Source organism: Pinus tabuliformis, chromosome 8 (genome assembly GCF_031772625.1).
Source record: "Pinus tabuliformis cultivar Carrire ecotype Pingquan chromosome 8, CPIR1, whole genome shotgun sequence".
NCBI lineage: Eukaryota > Viridiplantae > Streptophyta > Pinopsida > Pinales > Pinaceae > Pinus > Pinus tabuliformis.
The window spans coordinates 1,225,710,548-1,225,728,737 of record NC_142294.1 but is presented as its reverse complement, the minus strand read 5'-3'; the positions used below and the strand labels follow the sequence as shown (position 1 = coordinate 1,225,728,737).

General features: G+C 41.5%; 1 protein-coding gene across 1 annotated transcript in view; it reads right to left on the bottom strand.

Moving 5' to 3' along the window:
• Positions 1-2,330: 2,330 nt before the first annotated feature.
• Positions 2,331-18,190, bottom strand: part of LOC149239810 (uncharacterized) — a 92,119-nt gene continuing 76,259 nt past the window's right edge. Inside the window, exons 3-4 of the mRNA XM_089369974.1 lie at positions 2,463-2,585; positions 2,331-2,377 (exon numbers count right to left, since the gene is read on the bottom strand). Of these exons, the coding sequence (XP_089226100.1) occupies positions 2,331-2,377; positions 2,463-2,585 (170 nt within the window). The remainder of the gene's footprint in view (positions 2,378-2,462; positions 2,586-18,190) is intronic.

Sequence of the window (18,190 nt, the reverse complement as noted above, 5' to 3'; positions counted from 1 at the left end):
ACAGATGCCTCGAACAAAGAAATAGGAGCAACCTTAGGAAAAATTGATGAAATGTTGCCTTATGCCATATACTTTATAAGAAAAAACTTGTCAAAGGCAGAGTTAAACTATACAATGACTGAGAAGGAACTCCTAGCTGTTGTGCATTCCTTAAACAAATTCAGACATTATATCACAGGCTATCATACCTTCATGCACACTAATCATGCTGCAATTAGATATTTGATGAACAAACCAGATGTAAATGCTCATATTATTAGATGGTTTCTTTTACTACAACAGTTTGATTTGACCATTATTGATAAGCCTGGTAAAGAAAATGTTGTTGCTAACTTTTTGTCTAGAGTAAATTTTCCTGTAGGTGAAGAAGGAATGGTGGATGACCAAATGCAAGATGAAAATCTGTTTGCTATTTCAATACTCTCTCCATGGTTTGCTGATATAGCAAACTACTTGGTTTCAGCGCAGTTTCCACCACACCTCTCCTTAAAGGAGAAGAGTAAGATAGTAACGAAAAGCGCCCCTTTCACCTAGATTGGGGGTAATCTCTTCAAACTTGGCCCAAATCAGATCTTGAGAAGATGTGTCATGGAGGAGGAAGTCTTTGACATTCTCCTAACCTATCATGACGAGCCTTGTGGAGGTTATTTTGCAGCAAAGAGAGCCACCTTCAAGATATTTCAGGCAGGCTAACTGGCCCACTCTTCATCAAGATGTGAGGAGATACACCAGCCAATGTGATCGGTGTCAAAAGATGGGGAAACCTACTCCAAAAGATGAGATACCCATGCAAACTCAAGTGACCTTTGAGCCATTTGAGAAGTGGGGCATGGACTTTGTGGGTCCTATTAGCCCTCCTTCAAAACAAAAACAATACATCATAGTGTGCACCGATTACCTGACAAAGTGGGTAGAAGAAAAAGCAATCAAAGCAACAACAGAGGAAAAAGTAGCTGAGTTTTTGAAAGAAAACATATTCTACATGTTCAGTTATCCAAGAGAATTGGTCACAGATCAAGGCAGTCAGTTCACTTCCAATTTGATTGAAGACCTACTCACACATCATAAAATCAAGCACAAGACTTCCACCCCTTACCATCCACAAGCCAATGGGAAACTGAAAGTCACTAACAGAGCTTTGGAAGGAATTCTAACCAAGGTAGTGAGAAACGGCAGAAAAGGTTGGGTGGACAGATTAGTTGAGGCCACCTGGCCCTACAACACAACATGGAAGACCATTACAGGGTTCACACCCTATGAACTGGTCTGTGGGAAGAAGGCTTTTCTGTCAATAGAATTTGAATTCAATACACTAAGGATGGCAGCTCAGCTAGACCTAGACTTTAGCCATGCATAGAAGGAAAGATTACTCTAAATCAAGGGATTGGATGAACAAAGATTGCAGGCCCTTCTCCACACAGAGGTAGTTCAGCTTCAGAGGAAGATATGCCATGACAAAAATATCAAGGAGAAGAAATTCCAAGAGGGAGATTTGGCATTGCTCTATGATTCAAGGTATAAAGACTTCAAAGGCAAGCTGAGGATAAGATGGTTGGGACCCTACACTATGGAAAAACGCAATGACAATGGTTCAATTCTAATCATAACCATTGATGATAAAGCCATCCCCATGCTTGTCAATGGACATCGGTTGAAAATTTACAAGAAGCCCCTATCCAAGCGAGAGTTCATTAAAGATTTGAATAAGACAGTGATGGTAGTGGAGCATGTATTAGCCTCCACTTCACCCACTCACTAAATAAAAAGAGAAAAAATAAAAAATAAGGACTCAAGTGAAAACCTCCATGAGGCACTTGAGTCCCACCATTGGGTTCAAAACCTCTTCTGAGGTGGCCCGGTGATGCCAAAAACAGAAAAAATAAAAGAAAGGAGAATAAGATCCCTGGGTGAAAACCTCCCTTGGAGGTGCCCAGGGTAGGCAACTAGGGTGAAAACCTCCCTGAGGTGCCCTGTTTGTTTTCAAAAAAAAAAAAAAAAACAAAATAAAAGGAAAAGAAAACTGAATTTTAATGTGCATTGTAGGTTTGCAGGAGGACCATAGGGAGCAAGAGAAGATGCCACAGAGCCCCGACACTCACACAATCACCTATTTCATCTCCTCCACACTCTTCTCCATCATTTCTGACCTTTCTTTCACCCCATTGTGCTCCTTTTTCAGAAACTGTGTGTTCTACAAGAGGCTTTGTGTTTTCTATAGGAGGCTCCTGTAGGAATTACAAAGAGCCAGAAATAGTTCAAAAATAAATTTGAGGGGCAGGGAAGATTTATAAAGGACATGTAAACCCTCCTATAGCTATCAACCCTCCTTGCTATCCATTCCACACCTGCATCACATCATCATCATCATTTTGTCTTCCTATCACAGAAAAACATAGAAGAACAATTTTTAGTAAAAGGAAAAAAAACAAAAATAAGAGAGGAAGCCCTCACCTGTAGCTTACCTATTACATCTCCATCTCCATCTGCATCTCTAGCATCATCCTCACAACTCCCAACACCAAAATAAGCTGAAATTTCAAGGGGAAAATCAGCTACAGGAGCTCCTATAGGAATTCCTGTAGCAGCTGATCCCATTGAAATCAAGCCACAGCAACAAAAAAAAAAGTGCAACCATGAAGATTGAAGGAGACATATGAAGCTTAAATATAGCTAGAGGATACCTACACAAGACAAAAAGCCACAAATCAGAAAGCAAATAGCATGCAGCAACAGAAATACAGGCATACAACAGTAGAAGGAGCCAAAATACCTCACAGCACATACATTCGACTCACAGGTAAGTGACTAACATGCTCCTCTGTTTGCATTTGTGTAATTGAGAGATATGAATGAGAAACAAGATGGTTTAGGTTGAACGAGGAAAAGGTGGCAAGTTAACTTGGCCACCTCATCTAGTTGACTGCACTCATCCGAAGATGTCACCCACACGTGTGCATAGTCAACTCAGAGAAAGATACCAAGGACACATAGTGGAGGGTATGTAAACTCCAATGCAATAATGAGAGGTGACTGTGGGAAGGAACTATGATGACAAGGTAGGTGGGGACCAACAGTCTAAATATGGCCAATGTACAGTTTTTCTAGCTCACCCCCACCGCCAAAAATATCCCACAGAAATAATAAGTACTCCTCCTCGAGCACTCTCACCACCCTTTCCTTCATTCTCTCCTTGTAAACCTATCTACAACAAACTCCTTGTGCCCACACAGCCTCGAAACCATCATTCTCCACCCATCTCACCCATCCTCCTGCTCTCGGCATTGTCTACAGGAGCACTTACAGGTTCTACGGGAGCACCTATAGGCAGTTCTATGGGAGGGACAGTGAGTTGTTTTTAAGAAGAAAACACAGGTTTTTAGCATGATTTCTGGCTTGAGGAGATAGGTTCCATGCATACCCAACTTTATTATCAGTATGTGTAAGGAATTATATCATTTTAAGGAGGAATTGAGTCCATAGAAGAGGAGAAATTACATAAAAATTTCTACCCGTTTTAAAAAAAAAAAATAGCTTTCCTCTATTTTCGTGTTTTCTTCAAAATTATTGTCTCCATATCTACATTTGTTTTTCAAAAGGGGTATAAAAACAATGATAGGAGGATTCATGAGGAAGGATCCCATTAATTCCACCAGTCTTCATGAACATCCCAAGTAGTGGCCATATTCACAAGGGCAAATTGGATGAACTTTTTTGAGAAATTCTAAGGGTTTGATGAGGAAATTGCCCAGGAATTTTCCCTCTCTTTAGTCCCTCACTCAAGAACACATGCCACTGTCACTTTTAGAGGCATTTTCATGGAGATAACCCCTGAATTTATCAGTAGGGTTACTACCCTTCCTCTTGGATTACATTGGAGCAAAGATGAAAAACCAATTGGATAGGCTGCCAAGAAAAACTTCTTCCAAAACAATGAACATCTAGTAGAGGATAAAAATGGCATTAGAAGGGCTAGCATACCATACCCTTGGGATGAAGTTAGTTACCAAATCGTCAAATACATTTCCTATCAAGGGAGGTACAACATAGTCTATGGCTACCATTTTAGAATCTTTCATGAGCTAAGATATGGCATGGACACTCCAACCCCAGAAACTCAGCATCCCCTATTTCCTCCTACAGTCCCTCATAGAGTCTAGCATTAAGGTTAAGGCAGGGAATTAAAATTAGCTATCTCGCCATGGGTTAATCAAAATCTTAGTGGAAGAAGCCCTCCATACATTCACACTCCCTATAGCATGGGAAGTTTTCAGAAACATGACAACAGAAGATGACATAAAGGCCCTCACCTATGATATCAGTCCTTCTGACAGTGAGGAAGAAGAGCAGAAAGGGGGAGAAGGTGAAGCAATTGATGAATTAGCAAGACTAGAAGAGGAGAAGGGTGAAGAAAAAGAACAACAAGAAACAGAGAAAACAGGGAAATAATAAGAGACAAAAGGAGGAGAAAAAGAGGCAGCAGAGGCAAAACAAAGAGAAGGGTCTCGTGAGACCCTGGAAAGGGAGGCAACAACTACCTTCACAGCCCTGAGCACACCAATTAAACCAAAAGAAAAGAGAAAAAGGTAGGCATCCTTGTATTTCAAGGCCAAGAAAAGCACAAGGATCAAAACAGGAAAACCCCAACCATCTTCAATAGTGCCAATTATAACTGAAGATTCACCCTCTGTCAAAGGGGAAGAATCTCCCTCAAAAACCCCTATCACATATGAAATAGGGGCTCCTAGATCTTCCACCTGGAAGGAGAAAGTGCAACTACAGAACCCAGAAACAGTCCCACAAGAGGCACAGACAGTTCTATAGGAGACAATGTCAAAGCTACAGGAGACCCAACAACTTGAGAAAAGAATAGAAGAATAGCCAAAGGGGAAGGAGGAAGCCACAAAGCCACAAGAACTTGATCCCCAGCCCAGCCTTGCCTCTATTACCATCTTCTTGAAGGAGGTAGGATAATTCCACAAACATTTGCAATGCCACTATTCCTTGAATTAGAAATGGAAAGAATAAGAAAACATTGATGGATGCAAATAGCCAAATCCAAGGGAGTTGAGGATGTTTGACATATGGAAGATAAACTGAGAGAAATGGGTAGAGAGTTAAGTGCTGTCAGACATAGGGAAGCAATTGCAAGAAGCAAACTTCAAACTGAAAATGAATTTCTAAGGAGGCAGCTAAAGGAGAAAGAGACCTAGCTGGCATGCATGGCTAGCTGATCCATGGAGGCACTGCAATGTAGAACACCAACAAAATCCTATGGCTTATACCTCAAGGACCAATGGTTACAATTTCATATCAAGACCTTAGCAAAGAGGCACAGTGCCTTTTCAAGATTACAGATAGTTTATTGACCTGTGTGACCAAAGCACAGTAGACGATAAGGCAAAAATAGTAGAATTTTACCTGCATAATATGGCCCTCACAGACATGAATGTGTGGGACCCCAATGCTAGGCTAGGGGACCTACAACTAATGGCCATGGCTTCATGGATGAACCATGAAGAGTTAAGGGAAATAGAAGCAAAAAGGTTGATGATAAGAGAGCAAAATGAGCCATTAATGATCAGAGCTGAGCCATCAGATCCCATGGCTCTCATCAGCACACACTAGTTGCTTGCCAATAATCCTCAAATCGCCCCTAGATATATAAGTGATAAAGCACAAGCCATTGCACATTTTGAGGACATGGAAAGGTTACTTGGGGATGACTATGTGCATGTGTGTATGAGGAGATGGAACACCTTACCACACAGTCTGAAGATCAGGGAATATCATTCCCCAATGAGGATGAAGGAGGCACTAAGGAGAGTGCCAATGTACAAGCACTTAATGTAGAGGCTGCAGGTCAAATGGATTGGCCTCAAACTGAGCCCACCATTGCTGTTAGGCATGCTAGAAGGAAGAACAGAAGAAGAAGAATAGAGGTAGTCGGAAGAGATAGATAGAAAAGAAGGCTTCTATGACAAGGAATAGGAAACAACATCAGAATTTGGGATGCCAAAGAGGCCACCAGGGCCATAAAAGATGAGGAGATGGACTAAGTTGCTTAGAGGATGAGCAACAACTTCAATAGGGGGGTGATGATGAGCCCCATAAATGGTTAACTATATGGGCTCTTTTTCCTCCTAACATAGCTAAATCAACCATTCTCTTATTTTATTGCATGTTTTTTGATTATATTTATGCTTATGGAGTGAGTTGACTTAGTTATGATTCCATGTGGTCTAATATGTGTTTAATGCAAATTTTTGTTGAATTTTGAAGACAAAGTCAAAGATTCAATGGAAAATTGGAAACAATAACTCAAAGTGGACAAAGGAAAGGATTTATAGGAGGAAATACCCCTCATTTACTACTCCCCACCTCGAATTCCCCTTCATGTAGCTCGGAGTACAAACAACCAAATCAACGCACTAGGAGGCAGCCGAGCAAGTGGAGGATAACTGATGTTTATCTCGAGTTTTGGGAGCCAAGCCTCCCTAATTTCAAGGAAGCTGTTGGGAGATTTAGTTGTATAAGTAGAGAGGCCTAGGGCCTCACTAGGGTCAAATTTTGTCAGATTTTTGTTGTACTTTTGCTGATGTAAACTCTGCTCAACTTCGAGCTTATTTTTGGTGACAATTTCATGTAATCTTATTACTGTTTTTGATAATAAAGATGAGATCCTTTTTGAGCTAGCACTGAGTTACCTTAGAGGGCTGAAGCTCTTGGGTTAGGGCCTAATCCAAGTAGCAAAGCTCCTCTTTGTTTGTATTTATATGCTTTGTTTCAGTCTATGGATTAGTTGCTGGTAGATGAATTTCTTTCTTGGTTAAGAATAGGTTGTTTTTTATGGTTTAGTAGTTTGCTTTCATTGTGCTTTCTATAGAAGGTTAATCCATGATATAAAGAAGATTAAAAAGGTTAGAAATAGTGCCTTGGCCTCTCTTCCTCCCTTTGGGACTATGAATTGAGGCAAAGACCCTCTTGTTGCCCCAAAAACACAGATTTTCCTTCTTCATAGGACTTCTAGTGTTTGCAGTTTGTTAGAAGGTTAATGCTTTTCTTTAGATCTTTTCCACCATGCACACTTCTGTTGTTGCAATAAATTTTCTTCCATGCTTTCTTTTCTTGTAGCATTTCTCAGCATTCACTTCCATAGATCATAGTTTAGACTAGCTTGATGGAAAATTCTGTTTTTCTAGATGCACTCATTTCATTGCTTGTTTTGATCTTATTGGTTGACTGTCAGCTCTTTTGCAGCAGGACTCTTCTCATAGCAGGTCAGCCTATCAGCCATCAAATTCTCTCCCTGATCCATGCCCTACAGGTCACCCAAAGTTCACCTCAAATCTGCCTTAGTTTTCTGCCTTTTTCCATAGAATTTCTTCCTCCCTCCTTGAGCGAACCCAATCATCCTTCTCTCTCCTAGTGATTCTTGGTGGACCCTAGGTGCCTTAAAACCTCATCCCAACCTTCATCTACCTTTTCCACCTACTCTCACACCCTCAAAACCTTCAAAACTGCTCTCGACATCCTCTTGTAGACCTCCTGTAGATCCCCTATGTCCTCCTGTAGATTTTCCTGTAGGATTTCTTTTGAAGGCTGAATGTGGGAGAAGCCTCCAGAAGGCCACCCGAGACCTCCTAGGACCCATCCACACCATCCTACATCCCCTCAAGTCCCAAAGTCACCCTCCAACACCACCTATTCGCTTCCACCTTCACACACAATAAAATACATGCATGTCAAATTCACATAAAAATACATAAAAATCCAAAAAGATGTTTTTTTCTCAATTTCTTCCAGAAATAGCTTAAGTAGATGTTGTTTACTTCCTTGAGTAGGTAATGGCATTCATTTCATGGTTTCCATAGTGCTTTCTGCAAAAGTAGGATTAGTTGGTTAATTAGGGTTTATTAGGTTTGCTTTACATTTCAGTCTTTCTCCTTTCTACAATTAGAGTAGCCTCTGTAGAGTAAGCTTTCTTTTCTTTCATCACATATAGAGCTTCTTCTAGAATCCATTGAAGTTGGCTTGAGATCCTAATGATCTTGAGCCAGCTGACCAAGTGACAACCTGCAGTAAGAACTAGTACTTGTGCATACAACATCGTCACTTCCAAGTTTGTTACGAACTACCGGGTTGATAAGAGTAATGTAGGCAACCTAGGAGTTGCAGCATTATTGCTGCAATACTGGTGCTCACCACTCACCTTCTGATCCTTCCAAGGATCCCTTCTTGGATATCTTCAGTTGAAAATTTGTAGCAAAATGGCCCACCTCATGACAATGAAATCATTGCACTTTCAATTTGTCAAACTTCTTCCCACCATGGGAAGATCTCGATTTGGGATGAGAATCCTTCTCCTTCCTTTTCTTTGCCTTACTTGCTAAGGTGCAATTTTCTTCATCCTCCTTGGATGAAGAACCATCTCTCGTGCTTCTTCTTATCTCCTCCTGCATCAGATCTGACCAAAGTCATTCCCAATCTAGCAGTTTCTCTCTTCCATTAACCGAGTCTTGGTAGCTATGCCAGCTCTTAGGAAGACTGAGGAGTGCAAGACTCACCATGTCATCATTGGCTGTCATGATCCCTACACTTCCAGGCTCATCCCTGCAAGTGGTGAGCTTGTTGAGATATGTAGAGATCGTGTGGCCCTTTTCACACTTGATCTTACGAAGCTTGTCTTTTAGCACCAGCTTCCTCTGATCGCTGCTATTCTGATATAGATCTTTCAATGTTTTCCACATTGAAAATGGTGTCTCCTTCCCATGGAGGCTCGAGACAATATGGTCTCAAACTCCCTCCAGGAGGATTCTCCTTGCTCTAGCCACACATTTCTTCCATTCCGCCAGTTAAGTAGCATCAATCGCCTTGGGGAATTCTTGATCAATGAAGTCCTTTAGACATTTATCCTCTAATTTGAGCTTCCATCAAGGGCATACTCGAGTCTTAAACCATTGACCGCCATTGGTGAACTTGAGATGTGATAAGAACTCGATTTCTATATTCAAAAACCACAACCTTCAAACTCCTCCTTCTTGTATATTGTTCTTCACCTTGATCACCTTTGCTCCTATACCATGTAGAAATTCCCACTGTAGATCAATAGATTATGCAATATACTAAAACACAATACAAGATCTACTTCTACAACACTTTGTGGAAGCTTAATCGAATTGAGCAAGATCAAGAGAACACATATAACTGAGAATGAGAAATCAACCACACATAACACAGAAGAAATAACCCGAGGAAAGCCTCAGCCTAAAACCCCAATCTCTATATTATCATACAAGTGGAAAATATGTTCAGATTACAAAAAGAATCAGCTCATAAGCTATCATGCTCTCTCTGCAATCCAACTGCCACTCATAGACAGTCAAAGGCTTCTCCAAACCTTCTCCTCTGCCCTCCAAGCCTCCTATTTCCTTGCGTAGTTTTACTTGGGGTCCAATGCTGCCACTTGTGTGAATTGGCCTCTTCACACACTCACTAACCTCTAAAATAACTGCACAACCATGAAGGAGATAATTCCTTCTACATGGATGAGTTTCCTTTATAGGAAAAATCCATGCAACTTATAGTACATTGTCCCTCCTCTGATCTCAACTGAGTCTCTGTCTGAATTGACATGCATGAGTTATTTATGAGAGAATACTAAGTTATCTAAAGTGCAATAGTTACATGCATGCAAGCATTAACTAACTGAACTTACATTAATTCAAAAAACTATTTGAATTAATCTAATTCGACTTAAATTAGTTAACTATGTCAACTAATTACAACTCAAATTACAACTCACTCTTATCTCTTTAACTGATGGATAAATTCCTCAATTAAAGGAGAAATTGTTGCATGTCCCCACATAGATTTCATGTTTGATTTTCCTTAACTAATTAACTCAAGATGAATTAATTAATTAATTTACAAATAGCTGCTAAGATCAAATTCGAATTTTACTTCACTATTTTAGTTCAGGGACTAACTAAAATAGGAATCTATCTCGAACTGCTATTTTTAGCAATGTTATTTATAGCACTTCCATTTTTCATTCCTTGCTGCTATGTGTAACACTAGTACACAAACTACTATTTATAGTAGTGATATTTTTAGCACTTCTATTTTTAGCATTTCTTGTTCCTATTTTCAACAATATACAGATGTGAAGGCATGGTTAGAGGACAGAAGTGGAACTAAAGTGTACTGGGTCATAGTAGTAGGTGGAAGCTCTGCAGCTAAGTGCGCAGAGGCCTAGTAGAGTTTGCAATTGAGTGCGCAGACCCCTGCAGCTGAGTGCGCAGGACAAAGTCGGGTCTGTATTGAACTGAACTTGGAAAGGATTATTAACAAAGATAAGTTGGATTCAGCATATTGTGCATCTATTTCATCAATCTGTATTTTGATGTTATGTGTTAATCGTATCTATTTATTTATATGCACGCACTTGGTAAACATTGATATGAATGCTTATAATCCTATAAGTAATTAGCGAACAGAACCTAAATAAGGAAGATTTGGGTAATTAACACTGGTCGTACTACAGCTAGAGCTGCATGAAGGATGCAAAGGGCTCACTGGTGCGCATAGCCCAGTAAGCACGAATGTTGAATCGTGTACCAATTACCACATATCAGACATCCCCAAGGTGCGGAAACCTGGTTCTAGCACCCATCCATACTAGTTTGGATGAGACCTCACTCCACGCTCTGTAGACTGTTGGTGAAAGGGCCAGTAGTACCGAGATTTGCTTGGCTAAATCACTTCCGAACGGAGAGGCTGCAGTTATGCCAAAGTTCCAAAATCACCACGAATGCCATGGCTGTAGAAAGATAAACAAACTATGTGGCCAATCCATGTTTCCCCAAGAAACCCACAGTTTGGCAAATTGTCAATGGCAAAGAAGGGAAAAGTCATAACCATTGAAACAGACGAGGAGGTGGAAGACATGCAAGCTCTGATCACTCAAATTGAGGCACAAGACAATGAGGCAGAGGATTTCTCGAAAATTCCTTCTGTGACAAAGTTACTTCCGTACGTCCCCCTGTGGAAGGGGAAAGCCAAGATACCAAAGGACCTGGAGGCCATGAAGAGTGCACTCCAGACCCCGCCCCTCACCAATGGTATAAGGTTTGAAGGTCTGTCATTGGGATGAATACCTACCATGAAGTTCGAGGATTGGGACCTCGCAGACAACGAGAAGTTCCCACACCTGGCCGCAGAGAGTTAATCAAACAAAAATGGTTGTATGGTGTGGAGAAGGTTGGGTTACTCCATCTACAATGGATACCCCACTACCACCATGTGCCCATCACCATTTTCGTCATCAGGCAGCTGTTGTGCCTAGTGCATGATGGGTATCTCTGGATGGAGAAGTCTATTCCCATCACAGGCGACTTAATTCACTGAATTTCTCGACTGCCATTCAAAGGACACAACCCCGCGGCCATAACAGGGAAAAGTAGCCACTTGGCCCTCGCAGAATCCATGAAGGCCAAGTATAAAGTAGAGAGGAAAAAGTGAGGGTATGCAATAGAAAGAATTAAGGACAAAGGGGTGTGCATAGCCACCCAGCTGCTGGACGACAAGCTAATGTGGAAATGTTGTGCCAACGAAGTACCATTTTCTATGATTGCGTTCGCAGAGCAATGTGCAGAGGGGGTCGAGTTCAACTGGGCTCAGTTCCTCTGCGACGATTTTTTGACGAACTGCAAGGAGGCCCAGGAGCAGGGTAAGATCTTCCACTATGCATGGTTGCTCTTATCCATCCTGTTGCTTGCAAGGGAGCTACCGAAAGACATCCAGTTTCCCACTTTGAAGGTGACCTGCCCAAAGCCGCGAGGTACACCTTGCTTTTGGCTACAAAAGACACAAAGAGGATTTGCGAGATGAAGGTGTTCTGGGTGTTCATGGAGGCAAGCATCTGAATTTGGATCAACCGATGGCTACGCCTGCCTCCTACAGTGCATAACAGCTTCCAAATCCTGGCAGAGTTCAAGGTGGATATGCGTAACCTGTATATCCGACCATGCAAGGATCCAACACAAAAATGGGTGAAGATTCTGTTCATCACAACAGATAATGTGATCTTCGCAGTAATCGAGTGATGGCCCCTGGAATGGCGTGCCCCGGATGTGGCAGAAATGGAGAAGGTTGTAGCCCAATAAAGAAAGAAGTGCGTAGCTGGCTGAAAGAGGCGCCAGATGGTGGGCCCCAGTATTGCAGCAATAATATTGCAACTCCTGGGACTCACTTCTTTAATTTTATCAACCCGGTAGTTCGTAACAAACTTGGAAGCGACAGTGCTATATGCACAAGTACTAGCTCTTGCCGCGGCCGTCACTTGATCAACTGGCACAAGTCCGCTAGGAGCTTAAGCCAACTTCTATGAGCTCTTAGAAGAAGCTTTTTAACTAATGGATGAAAGCTAACTCAAAGGAGGCTAATCTACTTGCAGAAAGAAACTGAAAGCGGAAAGGAAATGCAAACCCTAGCAAACCCTAGTTTTACCGACTAACCCTACTGGTGAAAGAAAAATGATGAAAACTACAGAAAGGAATGCGATTTACTCTTAGAAAGGTAAAATTCATGTGACTAAGCTACTTCTGAATTGAAATCTGAAAAGAAACATCTTTTTTTATTTTTGAGTAAGTTGGCAGAATTATTGTGCATGTGCTTTAACTATTTTTTACTGTGCAGAAGTGGATTGGCAAAAGAAAATGCTTGCAGAAGGTTGGGAAGGTTAGAAGAGGGCCTAAGGGGTCCCTAGCACCCTTCCAGAGAGTTTGACAGTGATCGGATCTCAAGAAACCGCTTTCGTGAGCTTCTACAGGAAGTCTGTAAGGGTTCTACAGGATGTTCTGAAATTTCTACAAGATGTTCCGAAAGGAGGATTTTGGAAGGTTGATGGAGGAAAAATGGTGGGAAAGTGGAAATGGAGGTTGGATAATGATGTTAAGTGGTCTAGGACCTGGTGAATGGGGCTAAGGAGCGATTGGATTTGTTCGAGGATGGAGGAAGCGATGATGCACAAGAATGTAGAAATTAGGGCAAGGTGGGAAAAGTATGGCAAATGAAGGGTAGGAATAATGGATTAAGGGTTGGAGCAGATTATTTGATGGAGGAAAGGTATATAGAGAGGTAATATAGGTGCTCTGCAAGTTATTTCTCAAACTGAACAAACAAAGACTTGGAAAACCAATGACCTAACTACTTTATTCTAATCTGGCCTAAGTAACAGCAAAGGAAATGAAAAGAAGTTTATTTGTAATGAAATCACGTGAAATAGTTATGCAAACTGAGAAATCATTAATCTGAATGCTTAACCACAACTGGTATCAACTTCTACAAATGAGAATCTAACACTAATGATTGCATGGTGAGGCAAAGACAATGTTTTTGTTGGCAGCAAGTTCACCTTTGTCCCAGCTCATGGTCCCACTAAGGGAGAGGTGAGATCAGAGGTGCTTGATGGCCTCTTTATAAAGATCTTACCCGTTATCAACCTATCAAATCAATATGAACATGAAAAGCCTTTTTTAATCATCAAAAGAAACCTAAATAACAAAACAAGATTTAAATCTAAATAGCAGATTTTATTCTAAGAATGCAGCAAAAACACATAAAGGTAAACAAAGGAAGTATTGGGCACTTGGGTTGGGCCCAACCCCAAGAGATACAACCTCCTAAGAGAGACTAGAGCTGGTGCAAAGATGGATTCATCTTTATTGATCAAAATAATAGTTACATTCCAAAAACTATCCACAAGGAAAAGCTTGAAAATGTGTTGAAATGCAAAGCTAACCTACTGCCTAAAAAATGACTAAAATCAAACTACAAACTAGATAACTTCCGCCAACAAAGTGACTAACTAAAATGAGGCACTAAGCCTTCTTATTTATACAAATTGAGGACCCCAACAGCCCTCCTAAACTTTAGAAACTTGGCTGCCAAAACTTGTAGTTAATAGCACCTTTACTAGCCCTTGCTCAGCTGCCCTTGTCATAATCGATTTGGTGGCCCTTGAACTTTGAGTTGATGGTGGAGAATTTGAGGTAAAGGCCCATAAATGAAGGGGATACCTTGTTACAAATCCTCTCCCTTGTTCTTCCATGAATTTGGTTGTTAAGTGCTCATTAAAACCTTTGATTTTGTCTCAAAATTTACTAAAAATCTGCACAAAGCACCCATTAGACTTGTTGGCATAATGACTAACCCAATCCACTCTATTAGCATAAATATAACCAAAAACATGCAATAAGCTAATGAGAATGGTGGATTATGTCAAATTAGGAGGTTGAATGAGCCCATATAATTATCCATTTTTGGGGCTCATCATCACCCCCTATTGAAAGTGTTGCTCATCCTCTGAGCAACTAATCTATCTCCTCATCTTTGATGGCCCTGGTGGCTTCCTTGTCATGCCAAGCTTCTGAACTGATGTCCTCTTCTCGGTCATGAAACCATGCTTTTCTCTCTGCTTCTTCCCACTGCCTGTGCTCCTTTTCTTATAGCAATTTTGTTAGCGCCTCAACCTCAGCTTGCAACTTGTCCTCCCTTTGTTGTTCATCAGATGTTTCCTTGTCTTTCCTTCTTCCTGTGATTGTTTGGCCACCTTTTCCTCCAATTTCTTGATCTTTCTTAGCTTAGCCAATGTTTCCTGTATAACAGTCTCAGTATCCTGTAGAGAGGTCTTTGTGTCCAACATTTTAATCCTTTCTCTCTAGGTGGACGTTTTCGAGCTTCCCCATTCATAGGTGATGGATACCTTTGAAGGAGACATTTCCTTTTGTTTAGCTGGGGTGTCTACAAGCATAATTGGCTCTTTTGACTGTGGCTGGCGTCTACCAGTTTTTATCCGCATACTCCTTCTTGCCTTAAAATACATGGAAGTCTCCCTCTTTCGCTTTCCTTTTTGCTTTGGAGATGTGTTTAGGGTAGCCAGCACAGCTACTACCTCCCCGGCTAAAATCTTAGGCGATTTCTCCTTTTGTTGCCCTGTTTCCATGCTTCCTGTAGAAAGTCCTGTGTCGACTGTTTTCTGGCTTCCTGTAGAAACTATTTTCTGGCTTCCTGTTTTCATTGTTTTAGTCTGCTTGGCTGGGGGGTGTCTTTCCTTTTAATTTTGGTGTGGTTGCCTTGGTTGTGTCCTCACTTGCTTGGGATTTTTCAGTCCTCTCTGCCCTACTCTACAATCTCTTCTCCCTGGGTGTTTGTGCCATTGTTCCTCCCATAGTTTTAGGCTTTGCAACTTGGCCTTCTCCTCGTTTCTCTTCTTGTGCTTCCTGTGGTGGTCTATCCTGTGTTTCTTTACCACTGGCTTTCTCTCTTGCCTTAGTGTGTTCCCTTTCTTCACTGCTGGATGAGGTGAGCTCCTCGGCCAGAATTCTTATATCGTCATCTCTGGACATGTTGCAGAAAATCTCCCAGGAGAGGGGGACAGTGTAGGTATGGAGGGCATCTTCTACTAAAAGCTTGATGAGCCCATGATGGGCTAACTGATCCGGTGTCCCTTCCTTTAATTTTTGTGCCACATTCAATCAATGATTGCAGAAGAAAATAGGGGATACTCAACTTCTTTTCTGGAGGTAAATCCATCCCATGTCTTAGTTCACTTAGCAACCTGAAATGATAGCCGTAAACAATACTGAACTGCCCCTCAAAGGTAATGTATTTCATGATTTGGAGACTGGCTTCACTCCAAAGAGGATGTAAGCTGGCTCTCCGTACCCCATTCTTGTCTTCTGCAAAACGTTCCTCAGGTAGGAAGAATTCTTTCTTGGCTTTTTGGCCCAATGCCCTCTCCTCTTTGCTCCAGGGTATCCCTAATGGCAGACCAGTGACCTGACTAATGAGTTCAGGGGTAAGCTATAGGGTCAACCCTCTGAAGTTCACTGTGGCCTGTGTCTTTGACTTAGGTTGCAGGGACATTAAGAATTCCTCCGTTATCTCATCATCATGACCCTGGATTTTGTCACAAAAGGTCATCCAATTGGCATGGGTGAAGAGGTTCACCACCTCAGGATGTTCATGCAATTTACTGGAATTCGAGGGTTCCTTCCTAATAAACCCCCCGAGCATGGTGAGAGTGCTCTATTTTAATGCTCGGAGCAGAAAGGGACTGTTGTTTTATGGTTTCCTCCTTTGAACTTCAGGAAAGGATCTCTCGGGTGTTTAGAGTTTAATCTGCACCAATTCCCTGGTTCTAATGCTTTTGCTACCCAAGACTCAGCTATCCTTGTATAGAAGGAAGAATTAGGTTTCCACAGACATGGCACATAGCTCAATTTTCATCCCCAACATACATACAACCATGTAAATTCAAATTCTTCACACACAGGTTAGCCCTCACAGTGCTTTATCTTTTCTACAGGAAAAAAAATGTTTTAACAAGAACTATGGAGGAGAATATTGACGCAAGACCGACTGAGAAATTTTGTGCAACACAGGAAAATTGTGATTTTCGACTCACAGGGAGACTTGTCTCTAACCCTCCAATTCAAAACAGCTCAATTCATCACCTTTGCAGAATATATCATGCATGGAAGAGTGTCTCGAGCCTACCTCTCTCAGAACTCCAAATTCGATGAAGAAAATTCCAGGCTTCCCTACCTCTGAAAGCTGTGTCGTACTTCCTGTAGAACTTCTTCCTGTAGAGCACTGATAAGCAGAAGGGTTTAAAAAATTGGTAGAGAAAGCTTGGTTTGCTGCTATGGAGGTGGTATGGATCTTGTTGTAGCTGCAAGGACGATGATAACCTGGAAACAACAGTGGTGAGAGTTCGATTGGTTGTTTATGAAGATTTCCATTGATGGGGGGTGAGCTGGCCAACTGCACGTTGGCCCCATGCAGACTGTCGGTCCCCAGTGCAGTGTTTAACTGTTTGTTCTCTGCCTGTAACCACGTCCATCAATCACGGTGAGGTTTAAACGGTCACCACTACCTGTTTCCAGATTTCCTCCTGAGATCGCTGAGCACACATGTCGCATTCACCCACCAAGTGTTGTTTGAACTGGATGAGGGTGGCCAGTTAGCTAGCCACCAATTTTTTTAATGAAAACCATCTCATTGCTCACGCAATTTTCAAATTACATTCATGCAATCAGAGGAACGAGTTTAGTCACGTACCTGGAAGTCGAATGTGGCTGTTGAGAGGTGCTTTTTGCTGCTACATGCATTTGTTTCTGTGGTTGCATGATGGCTTGGTTATTGATTCATGGCTGTTTTTCTTGTGCAGGTATCCTCTGGCCGGATCTATGCTGCAGGAGTTTGTTTCCACATTCAGACTTGCACCCTCAAGCTGCTGATGTTGAATTTTTACAAGACAACGAATTATTTTCTCCACAGCTCCCAAACGATAGACCATATCGATCTGAAACTTTCTGAGCATGGTTCTATCATCATTATGCACCTCCCATAGTGAAATTGTGATCAATGGATGCATAGATTTCGAGAAAAATGGAAAATGGTTGAAGATTACAGAGGTAAATTTCTCGAAAAATGTGCATCTAAATCAGCTGAAACTGCTTGGGTAGGTTACTATCACCCATATGCATCTCCCCATGAAATAGGTTTTGAAATGGATGCACGGATATGGAGAAAATGCAAAAATGGTTGAAGGTGATGGAGGCTGGTTTCTTGGAAATCGTGCACCGGAATTGGCTGAAACTACTCAGGCATGTTTCCATCATCCCTGTACAACTCCCCATAAAACGGTTTGTAAATGGATGCACGGTTTTCATGTGAGGGAAAAAAAAAAAATATGTTCTATGTATTTTTTCTTCAAAGCATTCTGCAAGTTTTTGCATGTAAAAAAAATGAGCTTGGGCTGTGATGCAGGCATGGAATTGATGGGAGAGAGGTTTGAGGATTGTAGGAGGACTTATGAACCCATGAGGAAGCTATCATGTTCGCCAAACTGCCTTTTTGAAATCCATTTCTAGCTTCCTGTAGAAATCCTGTAATTTCTACAAGAACTTCCTGTAGAACACACAGTTTTTAGGAAAGAAGCACAATGAGATGGAAAAAAATGATGGAAAAGGGTGAGGGATGGAAACATGGATGCTTGCAAGCCTCATGGATAGATTTCCGGCCTTCAGGTCCTCTTCAGAGATCAATTTTGGCTTGTTTGTAGGCTTCCTGTAGAAGACACAGAACTTCCTGTAGAAGGCACAGAACTTCCTCTGTCTTTGTT